At 31.9% G+C, this 12,229-nt stretch overlaps 1 protein-coding gene across 1 annotated transcript in view; it reads right to left on the bottom strand.

The window, feature by feature from the left end:
* Window positions 1-11,892: 11,892 nt before the first annotated feature.
* LOTGIDRAFT_171975 (hypothetical protein) overlaps window positions 11,893-12,229 on the bottom strand; it is a gene marked incomplete at both ends in the record, with an annotated part of 9,346 nt that continues 9,009 nt past the window's right edge. The window contains one exon of the mRNA XM_009048550.1: window positions 11,893-11,990. Coding sequence (XP_009046798.1) covers window positions 11,893-11,990 — 98 coding nt within the window. The remainder of the gene's footprint in view (window positions 11,991-12,229) is intronic.

Genomic DNA, 12,229 nt, shown 5'->3' with positions numbered 1-12,229 from the left:
ACATTTGAAGAGAAATGATGATCTTACCTTAACGAGGTAACAGGATAGGTGTCAGACGCATCCGATATAAATAATTCCCTGGATTTTATATTTGGATCAGTCAACGCTATATCACAACCTGTATCTACAAATAGACAGACAGAATAAATTATACAGAGGAATGAATAAAATAAACACTATATCAAAACCTGTATCTACAAATAGACAGACAGAATAAATTATACAGAGGAATGAATAAAATAAACACTATATCAAAACCTGTATCTACAAATAGACAGACAGAATAAATTATACAGAGGAATGAATAAAATAAACACTATATCAAAACCTGTATCTACAAATAGACAGACAGAATAAATTATACAGAGGAATGAATAAAATAAACACTACATCACAACCTGTATCTACAAATAGACAGACAGAATAAATTATACAAAGGAATGAATAAAATAAACACTACATCACAACCTGTATCTACAAATAGACAGACAGAATAAATTATACAGAGGAATGAATAAAATAAACACTATATCAAAACCTGTATCTAGAAATAGACAGACAGAATAAATTATACAAAGGAATGAATAAAATAAACACTATATCAAAACCTGTATCTACAAATAGACAGACAGAATAAATTATACAGAGGAATGAATAAAATAAACACTACATCAAAACCTGTATCTACAAATAGACAGACAGAATAAATTATACAGAGGAATGAATAAAATAAACACTATATCAAAACCTGTATCTACAAATAGACAGACAGAATAAATTATACAGAGGAATGAATAAAATAAACACTATATCACAACCTGTATCTAGAAATAGACAGACAGAATAAATTATACAGAGGAATGAATAAAATAAACACTATATCAAAACCTGTATCTACAAATAGACAGACAGAATAAATAATACAGAAGAATGAATAAAATAAACACTATATCAAAACCTGTATCTAGAAATAGACAGACAGAATAAATAATACAGAAGAATGAATAAAATAAACACTATATGACAACCTGTATCTAGAAATAGACAGACAGAATAAATCATACAGAGGAATGAATAAAATTCAAGTTACTATTGCCTTAAAGGGACAAGTGCACCATTTGGGGATTGATTTTAGTCTTGAATATATGTAAATAGTCTTCAGAAGTACTAGAAATATTTCCAAAAATTACATAATTCTTCACAATTTCTATTTATATATTTTCTATATATTACAGAGTATCTTAAAATGACCAGTCATTTCAAAAGCAGATAATTCTGGACACACATGGATTTGAAAGCTCAAATTTCAACAGAGAGCTGTGAACACTATTACTGTTCATCTTAGCTAAATAATTCCCGTTTCTGAGAATGAAGTATGATTGGTCAAAAAATGGTGCACTTGTCCCTTTAATGAATATTAAAGTTAAAAATGTAGTGAATTAATGTATTTATATCAGATTATCGTGGGAAAGTTAACAATAAAAGATCAAATTCATAATAAGTTGTGTCTGAATGTAAATCCTTCCTAAAACTTTTCATAATTTTCTTATTTATCAGAGCACTTGATTTGGGTGTGAGGGAGGACATGGCTGATACACTTTTAAAAGTAAATTCAACCCTTGGAAAATTCTATTACTGTATAAACAGACCTATATTAAATACTATATTATTTAACCTACATAAAGTGACACAATGTATAACAATTGATAGTAATTATTTCCTATGAGTCTATGTATTTTTATAAAGACCTGGTTTAGAGAATAGATTCCATCCTTGGGGGTTTCAATATCAAAACTTTGTTATCTATATCTAATAGTAGTTTACAATTTGTGACCTATATTATGTACTATAATGGCCTAGTTGTGATACAATGTATAATAATTGATCATTATTACCAATCAATCTATTATAACAGTCAATCAAAGTTATAGTACTATTATTATCTATTATTCTGTCAATAGAGGTCAACACTGACTGAGGTATATTTTTATAATCGGTACCCTCCTGTAGTCTATTAGGGTGTAAATTGATCAGATAAGGTAGATCAATGTGGAATATACTGTAAACAACTAATTAATTAAACACAGATCAATATACTCTAGTAATATCTAGTAACAGTTAATCAAAGAAGTCCCAATATATCTTATATCCACTATTCTGTAAATAGAAATCAAACCTTGTGGTACATTTTAATCATTATAATACTATAAACTGTAACGGTACAAAGTGAGGAGGTTGCAGATCAATGCCGAGTACAGAACAGGATTAATTAAACACTGATCAATTTCAAAAAGTAACAAAATAATTCTAATATAGTATTAGGTTTTATAAGAGAAACTCTCTTATAGAAGCACTGGCCTAGGTCACAAGTAATATAGTAGTAGGTAAAATTATTATCTACTATTCTGTCAATTTAGGACAAAACTGATTGAGGTACATTTTTATTCATAATGGTATGAAGATTCAAACTGTCTAGTTACAGATATTGATATTGAATACTGTCCAGGATTAATTAATTACAGTTAAATCTACTTCAGAGATTAACAGTAAATCAAAATAGTCCAATATCATTACCTACTATTCTGTCAATATAAATCAAAACTGGCATAGGTATATTTTTATAATCGTTACCTACTGTAGTCTGTAAAAATACAAAGTGACGAGGTACCAGATCGATGCCGAGTACAGTACAGGATAAATTAAACACTGATTAATATACTTCAGAAAGTAACAATATTCTAAATTAGTCCTAATATAGTAGTATGTACTATTATTATCTACTATTCTGACAATATAAATCAAAACTAGCTGAAGAACATTATTAATTATTACTATACTGTTATTTATTAGGGTGTCAATGGACAAATAAACATGCTGTAGTGCAGTGTATGGTGCAAAATTATAGATAGATACAGTACTAGAGAATAAATGAGGCAGTGTGCCATATTTAATTATCTATACTAGTAGAAACTAGATGAAAGGAATAGACAGGCCATGGGTTCACACTAGATTCATAAATTCTCTAATCTCTACCCCTACTTGTTCTACTGAATTGATGAAATGAATCTAGTTTTACGTTCTACTTTTCAGCACCATGTGGGCTAATAAAGACAGGCAGGTAGGGTGCAATGAGGGAAATTATGCCAGGACAGTGGAATTAGTCTGCTCTTTTTCCATTTCCAACTGTCGCTGTGTGTAACATGCACAGTCTGTAGCACACAGGGCCTCAGGTTTATTGTCGCATCTGAACAACCAGATGCTTTCTTTCTCCATGTCAGCCCCTCTTACCTGCATCACTGACAGGCAGGCTTGGACTTGCAGATTAGCGGACAAGCATGTAACTTACTAAGCCACTGCGGCTCACAGTTTCTAGTTTGGCTTCTAGTTTCTACTGTATTGATACAAGATGTATGTATAATATATACCAGTATTAAGGGTGTAGGAAGTATGTTTATTAGTGATAAGTATAACTTGGTCTAATAATCAGTGTTTATGTTAAACAATATTACTCTACTTTCACTTTCTTGACCTGTGTATAGTGTTATCATACAGTATAATATAGACTCTGTTCTTATCATTGACCCTAATGTTTATAAACTTCTTCATAATTATAGACATAGTATATTTATATACACTAATCTGTATCAGGTCAAATTCCTTACTTGGTGTATCAGTTATCTCCTGTATTTAAATATTGAAATGGTATTCCAGGATTCTGCCTACATGTACTTAGTTCTATTCTCAACATAAGTATTTCAAGGATTATCAGCACCAATTTATAGCCGGGTTGATTGGAATAATGAGGAAAGATGACTTATTAAGTACCCATTTATAGCTGGGTTGACTGGAATAATGAGGAAAGATGACTTATTCAGTACCCATTTACAGCTGGGTTGACTGGAATAATGAGGAAAGATGACTTATTCAGTACCCATTTACAGCTGGGTAGACTGGAATAATGAGGAAAGATGACTTATTCAGTACCCATTTACAGCTGGGTTGACTGTAATAATGAGGAAAGATGACTTATTCAGTACCCATTTACAGCTGGGTAGACTGGAATAATGAGGAAAGATGACTTATTCAGTACCCATTTACAGCTGGGTTGACTGTAATAATGAGGAAAGATGACTTATTCAGTACCCATTTACAGCTGGGTCGACTGGAATAATGAGGAAAGATGACTTATTCAGTACCCATTTACAGCTGGGTAGACTGGAATAATGAGGAAAGATGACTTATTCAGTACCCATTTACAGCTGGGTCGACTGGAATAATGAGGAAAGATGACTTATTCAGTACCCATTTACAGCTGGGTAGACTGGAATAATGAGGAAAGATGACTTATTCAGTACCCATTTACAGCTGGGTTGACTGGAATAATGAGGAAAGATGACTTATTCAGTACCCATTTACAGCTGGGTCGACTGGAATAATGAGGAAAGATGACTTATTCAGTACCCATTACATCTGGGTTGACTGGAATAATGAGGAAAGATGACTTATTCAGTACCCATTTACAGCTGGGTTGACTGTAAGAATGAGGAAAGATGACTTATTCAAAGTCCACGCTCTGACCATGATTAGAACCCCTGATCACAGTCAGTCAACGTTACCAAGCAAATGAGAATGAGGTCAAGATTCTAAAACTTCAACTGACTGCACATTGTCACCTATCTATTTATAAGGGCAGTAATCGCTTTTGACAATATTTTGTTCTCCTGTCTAATTTCTATGGTTTCTCATTTGCCAGGATCTGACATTACCAGATTACAATGCCACTATTTGGCTTAAATGGTTGTTGAGATGATGGTAATATCCTACTCTGGTCTTTTTTTGTGGAATACTTTACCACAGACATCAAAAAGGAGATGAAATAAATTCTTACAAGAGATATTATTTCACCTATAAAGATTATTAAGTGTCTCATACAAACAACAAGACGTATTTAAATTTGACTGCCTTACAGAAAGAAGTTGAGGAGATCACCTATATCATTAAGAGAGATTATTTGTGTATCAACTAAAAGTGTTAAACCAATACCTATCAGTGATCTAGCCCTAGGGAGTAATACGACCCCTATAACTAACAAATGGAGCCCCCAGGGGTGATTAAAAACTTGGTGTCTTAAAGCCTATTAATAGAGTCTCACAGCAGGCTATTGTTCACTGCTAAACTCTCTAGGATATCAAACGAAATACTGACAACTCACTGACCTAGATTCACAGGTTTATGTCTGCTTTTCCTTTCCTTTCAACTCATTATTAGGGTCTGGTTTAACCTCCATAATGAAAATCCACTCATTTTTTACATTTTGGTCATCAAAAATCCAACAAATTTCTGTTTTTGAGCAACACAAGAATGTAATGTATGCTGGTTACTTAAATCACTTAAAGATAGTCTGCTAGCTCTCAGTACATCTCATCATTGATTTTACACCAGATTCACACAAAGATTTCACCAAAAACCATCGCTACATGCCTTAAACATACTCCAGAAGACAGCTGCTTGCTAATTCATCCACAATGCGTATCGGATACAAGCCAAAACAGTTTTTTTGAGAGTTTGAATTTACACAATGGCAGACTTTTACACATTAGATATTCACCATACAATACAGTTCAAAATGGCATCCACACTAGATTGAGGACAAATATACAGAGCTGTTCTCCATTATTGACTTAAGCCACAGTTTCGTATCTGACCTTTGACACCAGTTTTATCAGCTATAATCAGTGTAGCGTATAATGATTAAGATAGCTATCAAGAGGTTGTAATGTGTAGAAACTGATAATTAGTATATGAGGCTTATCTAATAGTATTAGGAAGAGTTAAACTCCCTCAAGTTACGATTGCAAGGGGGATAACCTACTATTAATTGACTTAGATATTTTTTGGAGAAGATTCTCCAAAAAACAAGCGATATTAATTGCACACTAATCACATTAAAGGGATTGTTTCAGCAGTAAATAATGTATTAGGAAGAGATAAACTCCCTCAAGTTTCGAATGCAAGGGGGTTAACCAACTATTAAGAACTTAAATAGTGTCGTTGATTTAAAAATTCCAGTTATAGGCATTGTAAAAAGGTTTTAAATTTCTATGTGTATCGGGGAGACTGATAGCATCAATTTGTGCCATTCCAATTTTCAATCAGACGTCTGGTTCCTGCAATCACTTATCATAAAATATGTTGTATTACATAAGGCCATTCGCGATTAATGACGTCACAAAACACTTAGTTAAGTACCACAGATGTCTGATTGAAAATTGGAATGATGCAAATTAATGCTATCAGTGTTCCTGATACATATACAAATTTTAAAAAACCTTGTTACAATCTTTTAATGGAAGAGTGATATTGCCCGCTAGTTGAATAACGAGGTGTTTTTTGGAGTAGAGATACAGGAGTATTTTAATTTGTAAAAAGGCCCAAGTTCATGATTCGTGACGTCATCAAACACAAATATTTAATTGAAAAGTGGAATGATGCAAATTGATGTTATGATACATATAAATTTTTTTTTAAAAACCTTATCACAATCTATTTAATGAGAGAGTGATATTTGATAGTTGAATAACAAGGATATTTATGGAGTAGTGAAGGAGCAGTGATTTCTTACTTCGCTTTGCCAATTAAACACCAGTCAGTAATTAACAGTGACACAAAATAAAATCAGGTGTTCTGAAAGAGTGAGCATGAATGACATCTATAATCATAGTAACAGCTGACTGAGTTCATCAAATATTAGATCTGTTATTTTTTTATTTATTTTACATAATTAAAAGCCAAGTTACATAACATTATAAAGTGAACACACCAAAACATATCAAATCACAAACACAAAACAATATTATAGAATAAACACACTTCTTTAATACAATTAATTATTAAACATTTAACATTTCTACACAATATACAATGTGATTAATAATTATATTAAAGTGATACTATGTCTTAGAATTAACATAAAATTAAAGAATTTTAAACTTGATCAATAAGAGCATATATTCTCAGTAGATATACCTGGTGTCATAAATAACATAACAGGATCCTTATATAATCCAATAAATCTAAAAAACTTAGTAATTATCCATAAATATGCAATTAACTATTGAAAAACGCTTAATATTAAGATTAATTGTTTTTCAATAATTACTTAGTTTTATGAATTTTCCAATTTTCCAGATTTTACAGGGATTCTGTTGTAACTTTATGACACCAGGTAAGTTAACTGATGAATATAGACTAATATTGACCTTTTCCAGAACTTAAATTTTATGTTCATTCTAAGACGTAGTATCACTTCAAAGAAGTGTGTTTATTTTATAATATTGTCGTGTGATTTGTACTCCTCACTTCTAAGTGTCCTTCAAATCTAAAACTTATCAAGACTATGTATATAAATCTCAATAGAATTAGGAAAGAAAATCATCAAGTGTTTAGAAAACCATTGACCAATCAGATGACTGAAACACTAAAATCTAAGTTGGAATTTCTATAACCTAATCACTGACCCACATCTGATTAACCCAAATTCATATTAAAACCACACAAACAAAATTTAAAATTGGAAACCACAAAACAATAACCACAAAATTTAAACACCGAGTTTTTACAAAATCAAAGTTTCTAACTCAAAAACAAAAACAAAAGGATAAATAAAGTATGAACCATTGTGTTAACCTTTTTAAGTTTTTGCCCTTTTCTTGTAACAATTTACATTTCAACTCCTAATGTGTCTTAAAAAAATGTCTTCCTTTCTACTTCACGACGCGAACACGGTCGGCAAACATCGTATGGGAGGTTAGCTATTGTCAAATTCTTCGTCACCTTTATCAAGTGCCAAACTCTTTACTAACATGTCTTGTTTACACAACCAGTGATTTGTCTTCCTGATTTATTCAAATACAACAACTCAAAACAAGTTCTAACTGAGATTTTCTTAATACACCCTACAAAACAAGTTCACACAGCAAATTTCTAAAGACTGGATAACTAAGACATGTGTGACAAAGAATTACTGAAGAGATCAACGATAATATTCGCCTTTCCCAACTTAAAACGACCCGTTTCAACTTGGATTACTTTGTTAATTTTGTTTTGGCAAATATCTTTTTGTGTTTTCATTTAAACTTTTTTGAACTTTTATCTTAAATTTGAAGCAAGAGAAGTCTTCAGTGTCCCGTTTTGTACTTGTTAGTTACCCTAGTAACCAATTATTTACCCTAGTAACCAAGTAGTTACCCTAGTAACCAAGTAGTTACGCTAGTAACCCAGTAGTTAACTAGTAACCCACTAGTAAACAAGTAGTTAGCTAGTAAACCAGTAGTTACCCTAGTAACCAAGTAGTTACCCCAGTAACCCAGTAGTTACACTAGTAACCAAGTAGTTACCCTAGTAACCCACTAGTAACCCGGTAGTTACACTAGTAACCAAGTAGTTACCCTAGTAACCCAGTGGTTACCTTAGTAACCCAGTAGTTCACTAGTAACCCGGTAGTTACGCTAGTAACCCGGTAGTTCAATAGCAACCCAGTAGTTTCCTTAGTAACCATGTAGTTCACTAGTACCAAAGTACTTGACAGTATTCAAAATGTCTAACGATCAATTTCATCAAAGTAATGTAAAATTCCAGACATTTGACAAATACGCCAAATTTTAATCCCAAGATTATTTGGTCAAGGGATCTAGTCTATCATTAAAATATAATATTTGAAATAGCACAGTACAGAAGGAGTAGAGAGAAGCAGTAAGACTCAAACTCCAAAAAAAGAGGCCATTTTCAAGCATTGGTTAAGAATATGGACATTATATTACTCTTAACCACGAGAATACAGACAACAGACCAATTCCATTACTGCAACTAAACACCATTCACTATTGCCCCTCCAAATATATTACCTGGCCCCCAAACAATCAAGTCTGGCTATGGGCCTGCCATGATGGACAAATTTCTATCTTTACTCGAAAGAAACAGACAGGACAATCAAGTCTAGATAATAGAAAGATTAACCAGTATTTATTGACTATTTGTTACAAGGTATAACGAGAATGTCTGAAAGCCTAGTAGTAAATAAATCACTTTCCGCTATAATCACACGCTTCATAATGGATTCAGTCTTTCTCTTATATCATTGACCCAACGCTACAGATTCCATCAATAATCAAACACTAATGGTATAGTATACAGTATCATTAACAATGTGGACTCTCCGAAGGGTAATTAGTAGACCAACTAAAACTAAGTGATGCAGAATTAACAAAGGAAATTATCAAATAAGCATTGTTAATTCAGTGGACTCAAAGGGTTGCCAAGTTGTCAAACTCAAATAAACATTATTAGCTAATATAGAACAATGTAAATTTAAATCTGCAAGGAGTAAATTTACAAGGGACAAGTTCCTATTGCAATTACTAAACACTAAATTGCAGTGAAAATACCATGAAATTATTTTCTACTGTCCTGTAATGTTGGATATTCCTGCAAATGGTGGCATAACTACTGAATATTATTCCATACCATCTTATATGCAAAGATTTTTTACCAAAATTCAGCAAACGTTTAATTTTCAGCAAAAACATATCTCTAAGTTATTCTTAAGTTATTGCCCTCTACAGTTGGTCATTTGACTAAATGGTGTTATTATGTATTACACAATATTATTCTATATCATCAGTTCTAAAGAGGTTTGACAAAAACAAATCTTATTTCAAAATACACTAAAAGTCAGTAAAATATATTGCCGTTCAAAATCATGAAGTTTTTGCCTTTTAAAGATGGTCTTTCGTATAAATGCTTGCTTTATTACGCAGTTTTAATCCATATCAATACGTTAAATGATGATTCCCTATAAAATTCTGCAAAAACACAATCTCCTTTAATGTTGGTTACTTCATTAAACACTAACTTTGAATATGGGAATTTAAAGCCTTATAAAGATGGTCATTCGTGTAAAAGATGGCGTTATCAAAGGATATTATTGATGTAGAGTGAAGTTAGTGTAAAATAAATAGCTGAGTGTTTCAAGCGTTATTAGATGGGAGATTTTGAGGAGATTTGGAACTATTCACCAGTCTGTTGAACTGTTTGCCTTGCTACCATTGTAAGCAGATTAACAATCAATAAGCACTCACTATCAACACAAGGTGGAATATCGTTTCCAGCGGCTCGCGAGGTCGGCACGAAACAATCTGCCAGTGTCGACAGAGTTTATAACTAGAATAGATTGGATGTCGGATGTATTAAGCTGTATGACTCGAGGCTGTATTAGTAGCTATCAATATGTGGTTTTCTTCCTGACATTTTGTACCCTCACTAATCAATATAACTAATACTCCCATTAGCAGATGCCAAAGGCGGCCATTTTGATTTCTACAACAATTCAAATACTATTGCTTTTAATTATCTAGTATTTAGCGTAAAACAACTCAAACACGCAAGTTTAAAATCAACGCTTACATTGCTACTTTATTTTGATTGTCAGAAAGCAATCCATTACTACTTTGCATGAGATAAAACATCTTCACAATGTCAAGCTATTACAAACTTCATCTTCACAATGTCAAGCTATTACTAACTTCATCTTCACAATGTCAAGCTATTACTAACTTCATCTTCACAATGTCTAGTTATTACAAACTTCATCTTCACAATGTCAAGCTATTACAAACTTCATCTTCACAATGTCAAGCTATTACTAACTTCATCTTCACAATGTCAATTTATTACTTACTTCATCTTCACAATGTCAATTTATTACTAACTTCATCTTCACAATGTCAAGTTATTACTTACTTCATCTTCACAATGTCAAGCTATTACAAACTTCATCTTCACAATGTCAATTTATTACTAACTTCATCTTCACAATGTCAAGCTATTACTAACTTCATCTTCACAATGTCAATTTATTACTAACTTCATCTTCACAATGTCAATTTATTACTAACTTCATCTTCACAATGTCAATTTATTACTAACTTCATCTTCACAATGTCAAGCTATTACTAACTTCATCTTCACAATGTCAATTTATTACTAACTTCATCTTCACAATGTCAAGCTATTACCAACTTCATCTTCACAATGTCAATTTATTACTAACTACATCTTCACAATGTCAATTTATTACTAACTTCATCTTCACAATGTCAATTTATTACTAACTTCATCTCACAATATCAAGCTATTACATACTTCATCTTCACAATGTCAATTTATTACTAACTTCATCTTCACAATGTCAAGTTATTACTAACTTGCAGTGATTTGATTGGTTTGTACTCCAGCGAATACAGCCAACCAAAGCCCTCAACAGAAAGATTGTTCATATTACGGCTAACAGATTTTCTGTCACACAAGAAAGGTGGCTATTGCAGTCAAGGTATTGATGTTCGTAATAGCCTGACAATGTTAACATAAGGATAATACTGTTCCAATAACATAACTTCAAATCAACTAATACTCAAATTTGAATACGAAGAAATAAAATCTGCATGGAGAACAGTGCGTGTGTTTTTCTGCCCGGTGCAGCAGTGATGTATAAACACCATGTAAATAGAGGATGTGTTAGAAATCCACTGTTTATTTTTAATGTAAACATTTTCTATTTAACTGTATCAGATCTTTTCCTCTTATTTTTACATTCTTTCACACATTTATATTACATTTAAGCTATCTTATTTGAATTTTAAATCTAATGTTTGGTTATATTTTATAGAAAGAAAGAAACCGCTGTTTGAATAACAACTAAAATTCTCAATGATTCTATCTACATGCTAAATCATTACCATTTAATCTCTGATTTTTATCTAAAGGAGAATACGCACCAATGAGACTCATTTTGAATTTCACTCTTACATACATCATTTCATTTTATTTCATTTTATTTTAACAGCCTTCCCCATATGTTAAAGGAATACCACATCTTAGAATGAACATAAAATTTAACAATTTTAATCTTGGCCAATAAGAGCCAGTAGATATACCTGATGTCATAAATAACATAACAGGATCCTTATATAATCCGATAAATCCAAAAAACTTAGTAATTATCCATAAATATGCAATTAACTATTGAAAAACGCTTAATATTAAGATTAATTGTTTTTCAATAATTACTTAGTTTTATGAATTTTCCAATTTTCTAGATTTTACAGGGATTCTGTTGTAACTTTATGACACCAGGTAAGTTAACTGATGAATATATACTCATATTGACCATTCT

Source organism: Lottia gigantea (genome assembly GCF_000327385.1).
Source record: "Lottia gigantea unplaced genomic scaffold LOTGIsca_124, whole genome shotgun sequence".
In the NCBI taxonomy this organism is placed as follows: Eukaryota; Metazoa; Mollusca; class Gastropoda; family Lottiidae; genus Lottia; species Lottia gigantea.
The sequence above is the reverse complement of the archived record's forward strand: the minus strand, read 5'-3'. Positions and strand labels throughout refer to the sequence as shown.